The 22,697-nt window shown below is 35.5% G+C and overlaps 2 protein-coding genes and 1 pseudogene across 3 annotated transcripts in view; 1 reads left to right on the top strand and 2 right to left on the bottom strand.

The window, feature by feature from the left end:
* Positions 1–3,840: 3,840 nt before the first annotated feature.
* LOC129273004 (pancreatic triacylglycerol lipase-like) lies at positions 3,841–6,196 on the bottom strand (annotated as a pseudogene).
* Positions 6,197–7,769: 1,573 nt separating this feature from the next.
* Positions 7,770–15,071, top strand: LOC129273005 (pancreatic lipase-related protein 2-like). The gene is made up of 6 exons (XM_054910073.2): positions 7,770–8,144; positions 8,492–8,784; positions 9,494–9,615; positions 10,091–10,197; positions 10,712–10,842; positions 11,672–15,071. Exons 1-6 carry the CDS (start codon positions 8,096–8,098, stop codon positions 11,966–11,968), a joined length of 999 nt encoding a protein of 332 aa, XP_054766048.2. The 5' UTR covers positions 7,770–8,095; the 3' UTR covers positions 11,969–15,071.
* Positions 12,434–22,697, bottom strand: part of LOC129273662 (zinc transporter ZIP13-like) — a 37,676-nt gene continuing 27,412 nt past the window's right edge. Inside the window, exons 10-11 of one of the 2 annotated variants that reach the window (XR_010295362.1) lie at positions 15,859–16,371; positions 12,434–15,543 (exon numbers count right to left, since the gene is read on the bottom strand). The gene's annotated coding sequence lies outside the window, so the exon portion shown is untranslated. Of the gene's footprint in view, positions 16,372–22,697 lie in introns of both variants that reach the window. The other variant, XM_064107970.1, reaches the window with a different exon arrangement.

The following is a 22,697-nucleotide window of genomic DNA, read 5'->3' as shown; positions in this document are numbered from 1 at the left end:
ATGCATTGGACGGGGAGTTTGACCCGCGTCAGAACAATGTTCCCTTCCTTTACAGGGATATACAACCTATGTGTACAAATTAGCTGTAGTCTTAATATTTCCCAGAGAAAGAAAAAGTTTATTAGGGGGAACGCACATTTATAACTCTATGAATTAAAATTTTTCTAATTAGAATAATCTAAAACAAACAAATTAAACCCTTTTCAAGCGTTCGTATCTTTCCATTCCTTGTCTGAGCATTTATGCCTTCTTGATTAATCTTTTTTTTTTATTATTCTTTTTCTTTTCCCGTCTTTTTTAATGGGGGGGGGGGGTGGGCTTTCACCTACAACCAGCCTGGGTAAAATCATACCAAAGTCGAATTACCCTTAATGTTAAAGTTTGTTAGATTATTCTTCATATGTTCAAGAGAAATAAATTGTCAGGTAGTAGCCCGCATTGAGTAAAAAAAATGACAGTGGACGGGTTACGTTTAAAAATAAAAACATATTTAGGTTAACTTCGTAAATGCTATTAAAGAAATGGGTCTACTGCACAACCTGAAAGAGAGGTCTTTTAAACCTTCGAGTACCACAACCTGCTGATATATCGGATATCTTCTGTTGCAGTTTCAAACCATACAAGACTAAAAAGCGTATATACTCCGGCACTAGCGTACCTACGGGGGGGGGGGGCAGGGGGGGCACTCTGCCCCCCCTGACGAGTCACAACCAATGCAAAAGACGTATCTTTGCCCCACCTGACGGGCTTGAAAAACCTTTTTTGCCCCCCCCCCCCTGACGAGCTTGAAGACCTTTATTGCCCCCCTGACGAGCTTGAAGACCTTTTTTTTTTTTTTTTTTTTTTTTTTTTTTTGCTTGTCAATTTTTTTCTGGTACGGAATCTTTTATTAATTTTGTGATCGAAGACCTTTTTTTTTTTTTTTTTTGCTTGTCAAATTTTTGGGCGGACGGTTTTGCCCCCCCTGAGGAAAATCCTAGGTACGCCACTGTACTCCGGGCTAAAAAGCGTAAAATTCACCGAGCAAAATGCTGAAAATTTAATCAAAGTCGGATAACAATTAATAACAAAGTTATTGAATGTAAGCGTTTAGAAATATTTTGTGAAAATTAGTTATATGCACGTTGTCATGAATATTCACTTGTTGTGCTGATGATGTCAGACCCCCACTCAGGGCCGTAGCTAGAGGGGGGGTATGGGGGGTGCGACACCCCCCCAACATTCGTGGCAGTCGGCAAAATCATGTACCAGTTGGCAAAATGGAGGATAGGGGAGAAAAAGAAAGAAAGAAAGAGAGAGAGAGAGGGGGGAGAGAAAGAAAGAAAGAAAGAAAGAAAGAAAGAAAGAAAGAAAGAAAGAAAGAAAGAAAGAAAGAAAGAAAGAAAGAAAGAAAGAAAGAAAGAAAGAAAGAAAGAAAGAAAGAAAGAAAGAAAGAAAGAAAGAAAGAAAGAAAGAAAGAAAGAAAGAAAGAAAGAAAGAAAGAAAGAAAGAAAGAAAGAAAGAAAAGGAAAATAGGGGTACTAACTTTGAAGAAGGTAACGACTTTTAGAGTAAAGACAACCAATTGGCAAATCCAAGTCCATGTAGCCAGGCTTAGAGCCCTACTAGTCAGCAAAATACTAAGTACAAAACAGATGGAGCTATAATAACACACAAAGTAAGCCCCCGGTCCTCCCCCAATGTGAACAAGCTTGTTAGTTTGCAAATTATACCACAATTATTGACGATTTAACAAACACATTAGTTTTGTAAAATTAGAGGCAAGACTAGGTTCATAAATATTGGGTTGGATGAATTTCCAAGGTTTAAGTTGAATAATCAAAGCCAAAGTATAGTTGGCAAATTATAAAGTGGGCCTATTAAAGTGGCAGAACACTATACGCTCTACCAGTCAGCAAAGTGATGTACAAGTACTGCCCCGTTTCAGATCTGAAAAGAACAGAACACAAGACTTTAAAAAATGGTAACTCTGCAGTTGGCAAATTCATGAAGACAAGTCTACAACTTGTAGACTGGCTTGTCTACAAGTTTGCAGTTGGCAAAAAACACAAAAATGTTCTAAGTTATTTTTACTAAACTTTTTTTTTAATTTATGGTGTCAGAAGGTGCTTAGGATGGGGATGGGGGCAGGTTGGGGTTGCATCATTCCTGGTGCTCGCATTGTCTGACTAATGAGACATAAAGTCCTGTTGTATTTTAAGTCCATAAAGATTATGCAAAAAACTATCTCCTCGCACTTCAAGTTATCATTGTTTTATGTAGTGACATATGCTTTTTTCATGACTATATACTTAAAGTGATTGCCCCCTTTTAAGGCCTTAATAAAACATTTCCAGTCAGTGCTTACGTTCGCATTGGTGTGGACCGATATAGATACCGGGCTGGTGTTAAATCAACACAGGCGTTTTTGCAGTGCACGAATTCCTAAAGACAGTCCTTAAAATGTCCCTTTTTCTGATCTAATTATAACAAATTTTCAGCTCGCGCTTCGCGCTCGCATCACTTAATTAGTGAAATAGTAAATTCCTACAAACAAGCCATAGAATGCCCCTCTTCAGGTCTGAATTTCAAAAATTGTCACCTCGCGCTTCTCGCCCGCAATATTTCATTAGTGAAATACGTATCATGTTCATGATTACAATGACCACAAAAAGTGCTTCATGTGCCAGTGTAATTCTAACAAAATCAGCAAGCGCTTGGCGCTTGTATTAGATGACTATGATGAGATACGTACGCACTTCATAAATTCCAAAAGATAGTCCTGAAAATGTTCCTTTTTAGGGTTAAGTTATACAAAAAATTTCAGCTCACGCTTCGCGCTCGCATTGTTTGTTTTGTAAGACAGGTACGTATCATGATTACAAAACTTTGCTTATAATGTCCCTTTTTAGGACTGAATATCAAACATTTTCAGCTCGCGCTTCGCGCTCGCATTATTTGATCACTAAGATACATATCCGTTTAATGCCACAGTCCTTAAAACGTCTCCGTCTGATCAGGTCAGTATACCTGGCAATTGAGCGCGCCCACTTAATGACTCTAAATTTTTGCTGGTGACCCACGGTACGTCACTGTTAGCAGTAGCACTCTTGAAATTTTAGTTGAGACATCTTGCACAGAAGGTCAATTAAAAATTAACAAATCTTTGATTTTGATATCATTATTGCATATAGGGTATATCATTATACTGCAAGTTAGCAACTACGGCACACTAGCCTTTATTTTTTAAAGTGCAAATATCTTTGTATATCTTTGTATACTTTACCTTAAAGTATTCACCAAATGCCACCAATTCAATTCTAAAAATTCAAAATCTTTTAGCATGTGATTATTGTAGGGGGGGGGGGCACATCCCCCATCAGACTCCCCCTGTGCTCACGTTGGCGCTGTCACGCCAAATTTAGTTGGCAAATTTAGCTGGTACACCCCCCCAACAAAATGCTTCTGGCTACGGCCCTACCCCCACTTCCCTTTTTCTTATATTATTACATGAAATCATATAATTTTCATATAGTGTGTATGACATGTCTCCCTTACAATAAAATAAGTTGCATCACTGAATATTAAATGCATTAAAAAATTAGTTGTCAATCAATTTCTTCAGTTATTGGGGAAAAACAAATATAATTTCATGTAATAAAACACTAAAGTAACAAGTAGGGATTTGAAATCAGTTTGCTCATTGAATATTCATGAAGACATGCATAGAATTGTTTCACCGAAATCATGCAATTCTTTAAAATGTCATAAATTTCTTATTCCATGGCCGATTTTGATCTAATTTTCAGCGTTTTGTTTGTCTCATTTTTCCTTATCTGTTTAAGTCATATACTGAGTTGCCTACTACTTCTGCATCAGTCTATGCAATATGGAGAATCCCCATTCGTGTACAGGTAAAATTTACCCGTAACCGCGGTGTTTTCGTCGGCGCGGTAACCCATGATGGGACAACCGCGCGTACCGCAATCGCCGCAGTTACCGGCCACGAACTGCGCCCAACTCTCGCATGGGTACGCAGTGAAGCTGCAAGTGGAGAGGATACTTTCGGTAAAAAGCTTCCAGGCTCGGGAATGACTGCATCCCGAGAGGAGGTCGATGAGGTTACATTCGGCTTGCTTGCGGCCACCGTTGGGGTAGAAATCCTGATGTCCTAGCTGTTGAACATGGACAAACAAATTGAAACCTGTCACCGAAGGCCTAAAATTCACAACAGAAAGGCAAGTTGATTTAAGATGACGGTTGTGGATGCATATAGGCCTACAATAATATTTCCCCCCTTTTTTCAATATTCTAATATTCCAAATATTTGTATTCCTATATTTCATCCACAGACTTAGCTCCATCGTAAAAAAGGCCCAGATTTCATTTCTACGAAAGCATCATTTGTCAGTCGGCAGTTGGTCCAGGAGAGAAAGTAATGTAGGAGGCTTTAATCAGCGATGAATGTAGGCCAAAATACCTTGATATGAGTTGCTTTTTCAGAAATGCTAAATCCCTTGAAAGAATACTAGTTTCATATTAACCGTCTTGCCAAGATGCAAATATTTTTCAAGCCTGATGAACTGACAGATCACCTTAATTGGGGTAATTTAAAGATACATTTGGAAAGGCCTATATGCAGAGTAAAGAAAGCTGTCATCACAGTTTAACAGCTTCAAAAGTGCATACACGAACAGGAAGTTTCATTACCCCTTCAAAAACAATTATAATCAAACGACTCAACAATGCGACGACCACTTTAGTATAGATAAGTGTTACAAGTCAAGACGGCAATGGCAACAAGTGTATAGCCGCCAATATCCACGCCATAATTATTCCATTCCGTTAAAAATGTAGGTGAACTATTTTCTTAAACCCATGCAATAAGCCCTAAAGAAAGATGATATCTGGTGCTAGCTCTCACCGGAAGCATCTGTCCTAGACCTGTGATATCATTGGCATCAGTATGGATGACGTCAACAAAGATGGCATCTGTTGGATCGAGCCGGCAATCGGGTCCATTATCGCGGAAGTCGAATCCTTCGTCGCGAAAGTATGGGCCAGCGGGGTCAAGGCCTGCATGAAAATAAAGAGAAAAATACCTGATTTAATTGGTTTAATTATCTTGTGAAGTTTTACCAAAGATGTAAGAACCGTGACCCATTGTGATGTCCGGTTTACAAAATTCCCCTTCCATTATCAGGGTTAGATGTGAATGTATTAATAAGTTTCCTTGCTGATGTTGGTTGGGCGGGAGTATACTCCAAAAATATATTTTGTTTGGATGTATATACGTCATCCCTTCCAAGAAAATATATTATTCAAATTGTCTAGGGTCGTAGGTAGGTCTATATAAATCATGGATAATATGAGCCATTACTTTTAATAATTCTCCTTACCTGAAATTCTACCGAATCCTGGCTGGTACTGTCCGGCGTACCCTGCGGCGTGTGCCCCGATCGAGACTCGAACCGATCAGATGAACATCCCTGAAATACATTCCAGTCTCGAGGTTCAAGAAGCGGGCAAGTAGTCCAATCTGTCGCCCGACCACCCTGGTATTCTGATGGGCTACCCCGTAGCGTGGCTCGGCCGCTCCCCTCTCCCAGTCGACCAGGATGACATTAGCATCCTCCTGGTAGTTACAATTCGGAATTTCAAATTTGCGAATAAGTTTCATGGAAGCAACGAATTCATCAGGTATTAAAAAATTAGTAGGCCTCCTAATCCATGTAAGAATGTCTACAAAAATCTAACAAATAACTCATGGAGTTCTAATGAAAATAAAGTAGTCTTACAAAATGAATCATGATTCCAAAAGATCGGAATAATAATGTTCTTTATTCTTTCTTTCGGTGTTCACATTACAGGATGAAGACATCAACATTGTATCCAAACTCTAGAGAACAAGAGAAAATATAGTCACCATTTCAAGGAAGGCATCTTTCCTCTCGAGTTCTTCTGGATCTAGTCCGTACGCCCACCAGCCATGCACGAACATCTTCGTCTTCCTCTTCGGGTCGAAGTTCGAAGCCCGCAGTCCTTCGACATCGTGCAGGTTCAGCTCCTGGTAGTCGTCCCTGTTCGTCCGTGTGAAGAGCAGAAAGCGTGTGTTGATGATGTCCGGTGATCGTGGTGGAAAACCGGGGATGTGGCAAGAATCATCGGCGAAGCACCCGACATCGTCAAAGCATACTTCTTCAGCTTCGACTGCTAATTGGCATTTAACAACGCATATAGGATGATGAGTTGTACGGTGAATTACAATGATTAATATTTATTAATCAGTTTTAAGATAAATATTTAGAAAGTTGAAAGGAAATGATGACAAGAACATTTTTTCATTGCCCCAGATAACATATGAACTTGTGTTTTACATGGATAGGCCTACTTTAACGCGCTAGACAGTCTTGGTCATGGTGATCACCTGAACATTGAGAAACAAATTGAAGGCAATGCTACAAACCGTCACTATACAGAGACGATCCGATAGGAAAACTATCTTTCGAATCGGAGGTAGGGTAGCATGTACTAAGCCCAGAAGACAGTGAAGTGTTAAAATGAGAAATGAAACACTCTGAAATTTCACGCATAATCGAAATAATTATTCACCGCATATAGCATCAGTTCTGAAGAAAAACAAAAAGATGAATTCTAGTTTATCGCAATTGAAATTGAGAAATGTAAGAGAGGGAATTAACTTAAAACAAACTCCTGTTACCCAAACAAAAACAAACAAATGCATGGTTCTTTAGAAATAATTACTTATGGTTAAGTCACCAAAGTACGTCGCTTTTATCTAAGCTGAATGGCAAATTTATAAGCAAGAAATGAAAGCTTTGATGCACAAGAAATGTTTATATTTTTAATTTCGCCCGTAACTGTGTTATATGAACACAAATAAAATAAAATCTAAAATAACTTTTTTTAAGTGGATGCTGAAACGTTGCCATAGTTACCTTGTTGAGTAATTCCAAGGATTAGAAGAAGAGCCAGGGGAAGGGTGTACATTTTTATGGCACCACTCGTGTACAAAGGAAGATGCATAATGATTGTTCCAACTGCGTTTTTACGTAAACGATTACGAGTTCTTTCTGATATGAAATTCTAGGTAAATATAATCCCTATGTGATAGCATAATCATACGAATGAAAAGATAGAGTTGTGATAAAGATGTTAAACTTTATTTCACTAATCCTTTGATTGTGGTCTTGGTCGTAAAGTTTGAGTATGAAATTAGTTCTTCAATGCCCTCCAAAATATTCAAGCTTTCATTAAGCCTATTCTTAATGCTATGGTTTAATGTGGGTATTGTTATTGTTGTTAGTCTGATGATCACTACCACTTGTTTTTAATAATCAGTAGTTATATCTTCGTCGTCGTTATGATTATTATCACCATTTTCTATTGATATTCTTAGATTTAAATATGCTTATAATTATTTTTATCATTTTGATATTAATCAGAATAATTGCATTTCCTAACGATAAAGCAAAATTTTCATCATAACATAATTTGATGAAAATTCACTGATATCAAAACTGCGTTATAAGAAAGAAGAACATGGTATAGAAAATATAGTAATAATTTTGAAGGTGAGTCATATCGGTTTACAATCTATTTCAAAGAAAATAAAGTTGGAAATTCGTTCATTATTCATTCGCTCTACGTTTTTTTTCACCGGTGGTGATAACCTCGTATCGTATCTTTCTTTGTTCGTTTATGCTATCTATAAACAAACGATATAGGTATACAAAGTCAATAAAGTTTATAGGCATGCGACCGAATTTATCACAAAATCAGTTAAACAAAGAGATCAGGAGATTAGCCACTATTAACGGAAACATTATCGAATTCCTCAGCGTGTGACACGCTTTTACCTCAAATTAGTCCTTTATGGATAATACGTAAGGCGACAGAGAACAAGGATAGTTGTGACAAAATTACATCATTAACTGTGTATTTCCTCTATTGGTGCTAGAAGATTCTACAACATAGGATACAGGATCTATTTTTTCACTCCGTATCAAGTACTCCTTTCTGAACTTGTGAAATTCTATCTGTGAACCAAACGGGGATAATAATAATTTAAAAAAAAGAAGAAAAAAAAGACGTAATGGACGGGCTTGCCGTGGTCTTATCCACATTGCTATTCCTCCAGTCAGGTGAGAAAAATGCTGCCCAATTTTTTTTCTACCAACCAAAAAAGAAATATGTATATCGTAATAAATTTCGAATGATATATAACTGATAACAAAGTCAGATGAAACGGATAAGCAAATATTTCAGCAATACTGTTTGTAAAAAGAAATATATTGTGATGTAAATGAATATCATGAGCAACAACTCTTACAAGATCAAACTCAGTTTTAAGAAGGCAACTTTCCTCTATCAATATAGTTTTGATGAAAAAACGGTTTTGACGTTGAGTTGTTAAAAAAAGTTATATCTAAAGAAAAACAAATAGTCCCTTTTATATCGATTTTCATGATTTACTGCTTTATATCCCAAGCATTTGCACGTGAGGTTTGCTACGATGGCTTGGGCTGCTTCGACGACTCGGCCTCGTGCCATTCGCTTCGCTTCCCGCCCGAATCACCAGCCAAGGTCAACACCCAGTTCTTCCTCTACACCCGGTCGAACCAAGCCCAAGGCGACCACCAGCTCCTCGACCGCAACGACGACGGGAACCTGATGGCGTCACTCTTGGATGGCCGACTCCAGACAAAGTTCATCATCCATGGCTTCACCGATACAATCTTTTCAGATTACTTCCAGGCAATCAAAAACTCACTCCTAAATAAGGTAACCTTTAACTGTAAAATTCTACCAAAGCTCCATAGTAAACTTGCTGAAAGTTCATTTGTCTTTGTTTACTTTGATTACAACTGAATAATTAAAATTTTAAGTTCTTCGGCCTATATAGAAACTAAATTTATTCAACGATATGAATATCATTAGTTATTCCTTGAATATTTAAAATGCAAGGAGCAACCGAACTCTCCAAAAACAAATACTGGATAAGAATAAATGAAGAGTATGGTGACATAAAGCAATTAGCCTATCTAAATGGTGATTAGAATTCATTATTGTCTTATAAGATCGAAAATAAAACTTTGCAGAAAAGATTTTGCGATTCGTTCGATATCACTGATAATCAATAATTTTTAAAAATCTTGCAAAAAATACTAGTGTGCGTAATGTATGTTTGTCATAGGGTGAGATTGTGTGTGGGTGGATTATGTGGATGGTGTGCGTATTTGTGTGAGTGGGTTCCGTGAGAATTGCAAGGAAGGTGTGTGGGTGTCCATGTGTGAGGGTGAGTGTGAAAGAGAGGGTGTGTGTATATGCGTGTGTGGTTAAGAGATGCATGTGGGATAGGAGTGGGTGTGTGAGATTGTGCGAGGTTGTAGGTATATTTTTTCTGCAATTGAGTGAGGATGGCAGCTTCGGAAGGAAAAGGGCTGAATACATACATATCGATCTTATAAGAATTCTTTTAATATTGTCACAGGAGAATATGAACGTGATCATGGTGGATTGGAATGATGGGGCTAACGGAGGCTACAATCTTTGCCGTCAAAACACGAGGGTGGTTGGCCGAGAGATAGCAATGTTGGCACGTGCCCTTAACAGGTAAGTAGATATGACTCTGCGCAGGGGCGGTGTTACGGGGTGGGGGGAAGACTTTTTTTATTGAAAAGGAGCACAAAGCTAGGGGTGAAGAAGTAACGGAAAGAAGACCGTTAAAAAACAAGGCCATCATGAAGAGAATAGAAATTAGCCCCCCCCCCCCAAATAAAAAAGAAAAAAAAGACAAGCAATTGAGCAAAATGAATATATGTCCAAGGTAAGCAATTTAAAACATTTATTTGCTTGACAACATGAAAGAAAGGTGACATTTTTTAGGACGAGTGATTTTAAGGATTCAAGGCAGCCAATTTCAGGGAGCTTTAGATTTGACAACCTTTATGGTCCATGACGCGGCGGAATCTCCTTTAACTCTTATCTCACCCCCTTATTCAGGCGATGCAAGGCAGATTTCCCCCAATAAATGTTTTGCTGATAAAAAAAAATATAGAATAGAAATTATTATTGATTTTTTTTTCAGAGTTCATGGGGCAGATTTCGGTGATATGCATCTTATTGGCCATAGCCTGGGAGCCCATACAGCCGGCTACGCAGGGGCCTTCCAATCCGGATTAGGTCGTATTACTGGTAAATAATACCTCATTGGATTGATATCAGATAAATTATTTAGCACGCTTGGAAAGTTGTTCCAGTATCCACACATATGACATTGTTTATTGAGTCACTAGAAGAAAAACAAAAAATATAGATTCTTTTCAGGAGTTAAGATAAAGAAGGAAAAGTCTTAGCAGCAGAAAATGACGTTGACATCCTCCTCATTATTAACCACCCCTCTTCCCTCACTCCCTCTATATACCATGGTATATGCCTGTAAATGGCAGATCATCATTGTTTTGATTAATCTAGAATTTTCAGTGGTTTAATACGCCCTTTTCAGTTCAGCTGCCACATCATTCTTTTCTTAGTTTTTTGAAGGTTCAAAATACTTTCAACCCAACCCCCCTCATTTTTATATCTTAATTTAAAGATTTTAAAGAAGTTTTTGTTTTGGCGCCCCGAAGTAGTCCATGGGGCATGAAGGCTTATCCCGTTATCTCCTCATTTAGATACGCCACTGTTTTTCTTTCTTCCCCCTCGACAGGTCTTGACCCAGCTGGCCCATCCTTCCGTGGTGTTGATCCAGAATGTAGACTGGATCCCTCCGACGCCCTCTTCGTTGATAACATTCACACAGATACCCATGAAATTCTTGGAATGGGCATCCTCGAACCGGTATGTATAGATTGAGAATTTCAATCACAGCGTAAGAGTTGAAATATAGGCTAAATGATTGTAAATTTGGCAAATAATAGTCAAAATTATCTTACAATTACGAATGTATAGGACTGCCTTTCGACACCAAATTATTGCGTTTTGGAGACATGTGTAAGGGTGGGTGGGGGGGGGGGGGGGGTAATGTAGGCCTAACCATTGAAGTCGGTACTTGAAGAACAGTCAGACTTCCCTGGAGGGGCATCCCGATATACTAAGAGTCATTAGCAGATGTCATCTCTATAACGTGAATACTTTTATTTGAGGACTCAGGGTTGGAGCTTGCAGAAAAAGTGTATGGAAAAGTAATTTGCACACTTGAAAGGCAAAATTAGATACATGCAGCAAGGAATAGATCATTTCGTATTAGGTCATTAAACCATACGTGATGTGCAAAAAACCTTCTCTAAATGAGGGAGCAGATTCTCCAGCAAAAGAAAAAGAAGGAAAGGAATAGGAAGACGCAGGATAAGGAAAAGCACAAGGATGAGGAGAATGGTGAGAAAAATGACAAGGACGAGGAAGTGGAAGAGGGTTAGAAGGAGGAGGAAGACAAAGACGATGAGTATGAGGTAGAAACGGAGATGATAATGGGAAGAAAGGTCGAGGAGGATACTAGGGAAGATGATTAGAAGAAGAAAGGGAAGAGATGAATGAGGATAAAAACCAGAAGAGGGATAAGAACGAAAAGGAAGAGGGGAACGAAGAGGATGAAGATAAACAGGAAGAGGAGGATGAATGAAAAGATGATTATCATAAACCAAATTTTATTTCCACACACTTCTAACAGGTTGGGCACGTCGATTTCTACCCGAACGGAGGCGACGACATGCCCGGATGTCCCTTGCTTCGTGAGGTCGCTTGCGATCACTTCCGGTCAGTCTACTACTTTGAGGAGAGCATCCGGTCAACAGATTGCGCTTTTACCGCGTACCCATGCGGTTCGTGGAACCAGTACCAAGCTGGTCTATGCACCCGATGTGGGCTGGCTGGCTGTCCGGAGATGGGATACAACGCGGACCAGAGCACTGCCACTGGGTCGTTCTATCTGGAAACTAATGGCAAGGATACTTACTGCCAGCAGTAATTTGTCCCGTTTGAGACCGTCAAATGGGTACTGGAGAATCACAATCATCTAGTTTACAATCTTTGAACCCCCCCCCCCCCAGGAATAAATGCATCTGTACATTCATGCTAAAGGTGAGCCCAAAAATAGTTGTTTCGGACGTCTAACCTTTGTTACAAGAAGAAATAGATATCATAGAAAAGAGAAAGGAGAGAGGTTACATTTTTTTTAAGTGACTTAAGAATTACCAGAGGAAAAGAGCCTTAATGAGTGAGAGGCAAATCCGCTTTTTTGCGCCAAAGTTAATGATTTCTATTGCATTGTATATTATGAAGTTTATCAAGTTGCCAAATCAATCCCTCCCCACATCATTGGGGGGAGGAGCGGCGATTGCCCAACCACATCAACGCTTCTGCACACACACACACACGGACTCATAAAAGAAAACAACATAAGGGGAAATCAATAATAAACTGGAGTCTTAAATCTTATTAGAATCATACATCTTTATTCATAAATTGGCAGATAACCCATTCCCAATAAAGGAAGTCTTTTAAGGCTATTGTATGGAGCAATTTAGTAGAACCATAATTATACCAGTACTATTGGAGCCAATATACCACCTTGGCTGTGTACAAAAATATTTGTGTCTAAACAGTATAAACAATTTATATGATACATGAAACAAAAAATAATTTTCGGAAGAAGAAACGCACAGGACAGAAGAAAGGCACTTCTAGAGGCAGGATTTAACAAATTCAAGCACATAAAATATGTATCTCTCAAGTATACAAATAAAACAATCTAAAAATAATATTATTTGTGACAAGTTTGTGTTAAGTATTGACCAGTTTTCGAATAAAAAATTATTTTGATAAAACATTCAATTAAGCATTGAATTAATTTCCAAATTAAAACATTCAATTAAGCATTGAATTAATTTGATTTCATTATTTTCCAAAGAAAGCCAAGCCAATAGTAAATTTATTTAGATCCCTGATTATAAATCTTGAAATTTGTGCTACAGTTCAACTCGTTAAAGGACAAGTACTTTAACTCTTAGGCAAGCATGTAATTTAGTTATACAAGTAAAATTTATAACTAAAACAAATAATTGAATGCTAGCAAAAGTACTGTAAACCCCTAAATCATAAATACACCAAAAGGATAATCAATCTAGCAACATCTCAAAATATACCATTCACCACATTTCAGCCATCATTAAATCAGATCAGTTTTAGTTTGCATACATAAATTAAACAATGCTAAAAGATATACCAAACTGAATAATAAAAATATTCCATCAATTGTCAAAGATACAAATGCAAGCCTAAACAATCAAAGAATATATCACATCTGTGCAAATGAAATAGAAGAAAAATAAATTCTTTACCAAATTGGTAAAAAAAAATGTCCAAAGCACTGGATACAGTCTCGCCACAATTTCCTCCTAATACTATTCAACACATTTAAATGTGTAACAGGCTCTGATGAAATCAATTGACATGATGGATTCCTGAAGATGGAATACACTTTACATCATTTAAATGTATCCCTTTCTATCAAATGTGACACAATATCAATATAAAATCTCCTACAGTGTGTAAAATAATATCATCTCACTACACTTGGCAAGTACACATAAAAACTTATACAGTACCCTGTCATGATTTTCGGCATTCATATTGTTTTAAATCTTAGAATAAAAAAAATTGTGAGTTGTCATGATTCACTTCATTCATATTCAGAGTTTCAAAATATATTTAATCATCTCTTTCTAAGAATTCTCAGAATTATATTTGAATTGAGAATATTCCTCATTCTATCAAATGTCAAACATTAATGTCTAAATGAAGGAAAAAAGTGTCTTTAGTCCCATTTCCAAAATAATTCAAGATTCCTAGAAAGAAAAAAAAACAAACTATTTTTTAAATATTTCATATTCATATTCGAATAAAATATATCTTGCAAAAAAACATAATTCACTTTCATATAAAGCTTAATACACTAAGCAGGTGTCTAAAGCTCTTTAGACATATTCAACTACCCTGGCCATAAAATGTAAACACGTGAAACAAGAAATATCACTCATGTGACGAACATATATAATATGCCATTACCATGGCAACACTACCATGTTTCCTATAATTATTGCCAGCGAAATCTAGATACCTCCATGGAAATGCAGTATCTAACTCATTCCAAGAATGTATCCGAGTGTGTCTTACACCAAGACCAATTTGTTTCTCAAGTCTCACCTGCAGTAAACTGGGAAAATAATTTACTTATTTTATATTTCACTTGCAACGAACTGCCTGATCGCCAAACCAGATATATTTTATAACCCTTTCGACTCTATTTCGGAGGTATAATTAAACTTACATGGCAGTCTTCTTAACATTGTAATAATTTTTACTAGTAATATACAAAGTTAAAAATATAAATATAACATTACTGAAATAACGTAAGACTCTGACTCGTCAATATTAAGTAGAAAACCCTGAATTTTGTTCGCTAAACAAAGATATATATTTGTCTACAACCAACCTTTAAATTATAAAAGCAAATAATAGGCCCTTTACAAGCATCCCATAAAAGAGTTCTTTATCTTTGAAGCGATTGCTAAGGTAAATATAGTCTCCACTCCTAGAGTAACGTAATCATAAAAGGCAGAGTTGATTTAAAAACGAATGGAAAGTATTCAATGAGCATAATGTTGAAAATTTCAACAAAATAAGATTATATGCACAACAAGGGCTTATGCATAGGGAACTAATGACGTCACACACTCGCTATTTCTTTTGTATTATACTAATACATGACAGTTTTGGGTACTTACAATTCAAAATTTTTCAACCATGGTTTGGCTCCACCTTGAAACATATGGAATCGACATCATTGTAACTCAAAATGATTATTAAGTCAACACCTTCTTTACTAAATCATATCTACAAAATTGAATATGACATTTTCATGTACAATATTATTACTTTTTATTAAATGTGTGTGACATCACTGGTTCACTCATTTTACCAATGTTGTGCATACAACTGGTATGTGAAATTAAACGTCAGATTTAAGATGTTATAATTTTCTAAGGGGGATAAAAAATGCCAAAGTAACACTCATCTGGTTTTTGTCTTTTCATTTTACATCCAAGTTTCATGAAACTTACAGTGATATGCTTGCTTGTTTAAATTCTTCTACTTATTCAAATCAAATTGTTGGTATTGACTTCTGATATCTTCTATACACCTGTGTGTTCTCATTAAAATAAACATAATGAGAAGGTGGGAGCAACTGTTGGATGACAATGGGCTGTATTCTGAACTCTGGTTTAAATTAAACCCTGGGTTTAGTTGTAGTTTAACTACGGAGAGCCAATTGGGGCTCAAATCTCCATTAGTACATGTTCAATTTATGACACTCAAATCATTTATAACTGTCTAAGAATGATAACTGAAATATTTTCTTTATTATGAAAGCAGAGGGAAACAAAAAAGTAAATATAAGAAATATACAATATAAGCAGGATTTTTTTAAAGTTTTTGGCTTCCCATAATTTTAGCAGAGTTAGACCATGGTCTAAGTTAAACCTGACTTTAGAATACGAGCCATTGGCCCGTATTCTGAAGTCGGGTTTAAATTAAACCCTGGTGTAAAGTTGTGGTTTAACTATGGATAGCCAATTGGGGCACAAATTCCTAACAGTACACATTCAGTTTATTACCTCATATGACAACCAAATTGTTCATCATTGTTTGGGAATGATAACTGAAGTATTTTTCTTTATTATGAAAGCAAAAGGAAACAAAAAAGTAAACTTAAGAAATATACAATATAAACAGAAATCTTGAACTTTTGGCTCCCCATAATTTTAGCACAGAGTTAGACCGTGGTCTAAGTTAAACCTGACATCAGAATATGGGCCAATGAGTCCAATAGTAATAGTCCATATTGCAGGGTCGGAGCCTATAAAGGAAATCTCAGTCACCAAGCCACTGGAGGAAACTCTCTCCAACAGACATGTGACTCGGCCCCAAGGCTGGCAAGTTTAAGCTCGAGGCCGGCCTAAAAAAACATCCCCTGCCATATTTTGTACATCCATGAAACATGTTATTAGTAGAATACTGCAACAGTTCAAAGTACAATTCATCTCTGCTTCATAATGGGTGTACAAAAATATAAAATTTCAGCAATTTCCATCAGCTTCTATATTTTCAATTTAACATCGCAGACTAAGATGAAGAATGATTGGTCTAATCAGAGAATAAGAAATATGGAAGGTATTTTCAACAATATTTTCACAGAAAATATGTGAAACAAATATCAAACATCTGCTGGTGACATTGTATGTAGTTCAGATGAGGCAATCCAAGGGGGATGAGTACCAATCACGCAGAATTTCTCCAGCTACCAGACATCTATGAAAGAAAAACAATAGGAGAAATATAGTAACAAAACTGATGTCAGTAGAAAATTAATCATAATCAGAGAGGCAGATGGTTTACTCATACAAACTTCTATCAGGTACATTAATCTGTTTAATAGAGAAACTATATTCATGGAAATGGGGCAGGGCATGGGCAAACCCCCACCCCCCCAAATAAAAACACAGCCAAAGTAGACGGATGGTTAGTGCAGAAAGGTAGTCATTATATATGGGCAAGTCCACCCCAGCAAAAAGTTATTTCAATGAAAAGTGAATAAAACCCCATCATAACACTGATAAAAATAGGATGTACAATAAGAAAGTTATAAGTGTAAATATTTCCTTAATTGCACAAAACAGTTATATGCACATCTTGGTGGGTATGCAAAGAGGGAACCATTGATGTCACCCACTCACTTTTATATTTTATCTTATGAAATATGAAATAACTCAATTTTCTCATCATGTCAACAAGGTTTCATTCCTCCTATAAGCAGAATTAATATTTATGAAACCATTCATGTAGCTACTTCCTCATTGTCAAATCTGTAAATATTCTATATTTCGTATCATAAAATACAAAAGAAATTGCGAGTTAGTGACATCATCAATCAACTCTTTAAATTGTAACTGTGTTGTGCATATAAATGTTCTGTAAAAAATAAGGGAAATTTTAAAAATGTTGTAACTCTCTATTTTGCAACAAATTTTGGTGTAACTTCTGCATTATGCTTCTTTGATTTTTCTCTTTTTATTCAAATCCACTTTCCTTTCATTAGCCAGATGTGTGACAACAAAGTCACACTTGCGTATACAATGGTTCATTGGAAGGGAATGGTTTAATACAATCATTACTCAAAGTGACCTTGTAGGCCCACTAAACTATGGCACGCTTATAGGGAATCAATTAAATATATATTTCACTTGAAAAAAATGTTTCTCTTCCATTAAACCATTTCACTCAAAGAAATTTATATTTCACTTTTAAAAATGTATTCCACTTTATAAAAAAATATATTTTACTTACAAAAAAAATATATATTTCACTTTTCCAAAAAAATATATTTCACTTTTCAAAAAAATATGTTTCACTTTTCCAAAAAAATATATTTCACTTTAAAAAAAAATATATTTCACTTTTCCAAAAAATATATTTCACTTTTCAAAAAAATATATTTCACTTTTCCAAAAAATATATTTCACTTTTCCAAAAAAAAATATTTCACTTTTCAAAAAAATATATTTCACTTTTCAAAAAAAATATATTTCACTTTTCAAAAAAATACATTTCACTTTTCAAATAAAAAATACATTTCAAAAAATACATTTCACTTTTCAAAAAAAATATATATTTCACTTTTCAAATAAATATATTTCACTTTTCAAAAAAATATATTTCAAAAAAAAATATTTTTGTTCGACGAAGAATCATTTCACTTGTTACATTTTAATTTTGAGAGAAAACAAATCCTTTCACTTTTGTTGTATAACACATGTGGCTCCCGTATTAGACCGTGCGTAAAATCCATCTATCTATCTACCTACATGATTATATCTATCTATCTACCTATCTCTCTGCCTATTAGATAGATAGATAGATAGAGAGACATATTCGTAGATAGATAGACATATTTAAACAGATAATTATTAGACAGATAGATAGAAATATAAATAGTTCGAGAGATAGATAGATAAATAGACATCTGTATGTCTACCTTTTATCTTTCAATCTAATATCTATTGATCTGTTTAAATAATCATGTCTGTTTATCTATTTAATATGTATCTATTAAATCTGTTTAATATGTTATGTTATCTATCAATAAATATATCGATCTATTTTCTCTCTATCTATATATCTATCCATCTATTTATCTATCTGCGTATGTACCTATGTATCTATCTGTCTCTGAATCTATGTGTATATCATATCATAATCACCGTTATCATCATCATATTTGCCATCAATCATTATCAGCATCATCCTTCTCATCATCGTATTTTTTGTCGTCAATCAATATCTATATAATGTATATCTATCTAATACCTATTTATCTGTTTATATCTATCTATCTTTTAATATATATCTATCTATCTTCTATTAATCTATCCACCTATCATTTATCTCTCCTTCCATCTATCAATCTATTTATCTATCTTTCTAATATTTATCTGTTTAAATATGTATGTCTATCTGTCTGTCTATTTATCTTTCATACTTATTAATCCACTCATTTGTTTAAATAATTATGTCTGTTTATCTATTTATTTACGACAGACCACCTAATTCGTCCGCACGACGAATTAAAATCTAGTTTCACTTGTTACATTTTAAATCTGAGAGAAAACAAATCCTTTCACTTTTGTTGGATAACATATACGACGGCTGCCGTATTAGACCGTACGTAAAGTTCATTACTCACGTAAAATCCATTCCTCTCGCTACGAAAAACATTTCACTCTTGTTGCAAAATTCATTTCACTCAATTGCAAAAAAATACGTTCCTCTTTTTTCTCGGCCTGTAGGCGGCGCACATCATTGTTGGCAGGACGAGGTAACAGAGATGGTTGCAAAATTTTCGCTGTGCTGAGGGGAGAAATCATGAATCCGGTTGCAACACACAAAATGACAAGGATATGGGGATACCAGCGAACCCAATTACGACACTTTCCCACGCGTGCCCGAGAATACACCACGAGGTGGGCCCATGAACACAAAACATAAAGTTTGATTTTATTGCTGATTATGTACAATAGCCAGTGCAATCAGCTGTTGCATTCTGCCCTACGATCAATCACTAACGTTTTGTAGGCATGATATGAAGCATGAATAGCTCCACGCATGGCACTACACTATCTCCGGAGCTAAATGGACAAGGTGTTGAAATTTCCCTTTTCTCAATTCCGTCTGTCTTTTACTTCATTGACATACGATAATCGCGATGATCGAAGAAATGAAGCATACAAAAGGCTACATTTCACTGGTCAACTCGCTTGTACTTGCGTTGCAAAACCAAATTCTCACCATTTTGTCACGGCAGTGCGAGGGCTTCTTCAAACCATTATAACCTCGTTTGTAGGATGAATGCTTCAAACCAGACATAAGCGGTAAAGCATACAAGACTGAATGGGTGAAGACGTCATCGCTTTCAGTGGACATTCTCGGCTAACACCAAATTTTTAGGGTTGAGCGATGACGTCATCACTTAACTTCAGTCCCGTATACTCACTTTTCATGTCTGTTCAAAAGACGGTGAAGTATTGCCCGTTCTGAGAGTAGCATCGGAAAACCCCCCATTCATGTCTCGGACAAACTGGAGAGAATTTGGTTTTGCAGTGCAGGTACAAGCGAGTTGACCAGTGAATTGTAGATTTTTGTAACTTCATTTCATCAATCATTACGATCATCGTATGTCAATAAAGTAAAAGACAGACGGAATGGAGAAAAGGGAAATTTCAACACTTACCTTGACCATTCAGCTCTGTAGATATTGTATGTATAAAGTATTCATGCCCCATGCCTACAAAACGTATAGCCAGACCGTGCTAAGATTAGTGATTGATCGTAGGGCAGAATGCAACAGCTGATTGCACTGGCTATTGTGCATAATCAGCAATAAAATCAAACTTTACGTTTTGTGTTCATGGTCCCACCTCGTGGTGCATTCTCGTGCACGTGGGAAAGTGACGTAATTGCGTTCGCTGATATCCCCATATCCTTGTCATTTTGTGAGTTGCAACCGCTTTCATGATTTCTCCCCTCAGCACAGCGAAAATTTTGCAACCATCTCTATTTCCCGCCAACAATGAAGCGCGCCGCCTACAGGCCTAGAAAAAAGAGGAACGTATTTTTTGCAATTGAGTGAAATGAATTTTGCAACAAGAGTGAAATGTTTTTCGTAGCGAGAGGAATGGATTTTACGTGAGGAATGAACTTTACGTACGGTCTAATACGGCAGCCGTCGTACGTGTTATCCAACAAAAGTGAAAGGATTTGTTTTCTCTCAGATTTAAAATGTAACAAGTGAAACTAGATTTTAATTCGTCATGCGGACGAATTAGGTGGTCTGTCGTAGATAAATAGATAAACAGACATAATTATTTAAACAAATGAGTGGATATAAGTATGAAAGATAAATAGACAGACAGATAGACATACATATTTAAACAGATACATATAAGAAAGATAGATAAATAGATGGATGGATGGAGGGATGGATGGATGGAGGGATAAATGATAGGTGGATAGATTAATAGAAGATAGATATATATTAATAGATAGATATATATATATATAAACAGAAAAATAGGTATTAGATAGATAGACAGACATTAGATAGATATTGATTGACGAAAAAATATACGATGATGAGGAGGATGATGCTGATAATGATTGATAGCAAATATGATGATTATGAAAACGGTGATTATGATATATTTGATATAAACATAGATTCAGAGACAGATAGATACATAGGTACATACACAGATAGATAAATAGATGGATAGATGTATAGATAGAGAGAAAATAGATCGATATATTTATTGATAGATAGACAGATAGAATAACATTAAACATAAACAGTCAAATAAACAGACATGATTATTTGAACAGATCAATAGATATTAGATTGAAAGATGAAAGGTAGACATACAGATAGACATACATATTTTGAACAGATAGACATAAGATAGATAGATAAAGATAAATAGGCAGATAGATAAAAAGACAGATAAATCATAAGATAGATAGATAGACTGATTGATAAATAAACAGATGCAGACATATTAAAAAATATTAGATAGATATATAGATAAAGAGACAGACAGACAGATAGATAGATTCGTAGATAGATAGACAGACATATTTAATCAGATAATTATTAGACAGATAGATAGAAAAATAAATAGTTTGAGAGATAGATAGATAAACAGACAGGCAGATAGATGGATAGATAGACATATTTAAACAGATAGATATATATTAGGCAGAGTGATAGATAGATAGATATATCATGTAGGTAGATAGATGAATTCTACGTACGGTCGAATACGGCAGCCGCATGTGTTATCCAACAAAAGTGAAAGGATTTGTTTTCTCTCAAAATAAAAAAAAAAATTGTTGAAAAGTGAAATATATTTTTTTCAAAAGTGAAATTTATTTTTTTGGAAAAGTGAAATATATTTTTTTTGAAAAGTGAAATATATTTTTAGGAAAATTGAAATATATTTTTTTTGAAAAGTGAAATATATTTTTTTGGAAAGCGAAATATAATTTTTTTGAAGAGTGAAATATATTTTTTTGAAAAAGTGAAATATATTTTTTTTTAAGTGAAATATCTTTTTTTTGAAAAGTGAAATATATATTTTTTAAAAGTGAAACATATTTTTTTTTAAATGAAATATATTTTTTTTTTTAGTGAAATATATTTTTTTTGAAAAGTGAAATATAAATTTCTTTGAGTGAAATGGTTTAGTGGAAGAGAAACATATTTTTTTCAAGTGAACTAAATATATAATTGTTTCCCTATGGGCGTGCCATACTAAACCGTCCACTACCAGAAATAAGTCAAGGGGCATAGTTCAGATTGCTTTCAAGATCACCAAGCAAATATACTCAGTAATATGGTTCTTATATGCAGTTTATAAACAATTTACATACAAATGTGCTCAAAAGTTAGTGAACCCTACCACTAAATGCTCTCAATTATGCCAAGTGTTGAATGAAGACAACAGCACTACAGTACTTGGTGAGCCCAGAGAAACAAACTTGATTAAATGCAATATTTTATCACCTGACTTCACATTTAAATATCTAAGACATGGCAGGACTTGAACACTTTCAATACATTCATTCTGGTGGGTTTCACTAATTTTTGAGTACCACAGTATATGCCATTCAATAAGAATGCAAAGCGAGGAACCAGATAAATGGACATTGCACAAGTTCTTTCAACGCCTTGAACTAAAAATGATTAAAACAGAGATAAAAAATTTAAAAAATGAGCCTAATGTGCAGTTGAACAGTTATCACAATAACAAGAATTTTTCAGGTATATGATTACCTCTATGAACTTGACCTCTGACCTTGAAAACCCAAAACTAATCAGATCACCATCAGTCCTTTTGCGTACTTGGCCCAAGTGCGATATTGATCCATCAAACGATTCTTTAGTTATCGTGAAAACGAAAAACGGACGATCCAAAAGCGTAATGCCTTCATCAACCACCTACGGTAGTCGGAGGCATAAAATAGGCACTTTTTTTCTCGAAAAATATGAATGCTGGAGTAGTTCTTTTTTCATGTTTAGTGATGCT

The sequence above is a fragment of the Lytechinus pictus genome, chromosome 12, assembly GCF_037042905.1.
Source record: "Lytechinus pictus isolate F3 Inbred chromosome 12, Lp3.0, whole genome shotgun sequence".
Lineage (NCBI taxonomy): Eukaryota > Metazoa > Echinodermata > Echinoidea > Temnopleuroida > Toxopneustidae > Lytechinus > Lytechinus pictus.
This window is presented reverse-complemented; position numbering and strand designations above follow the sequence as displayed.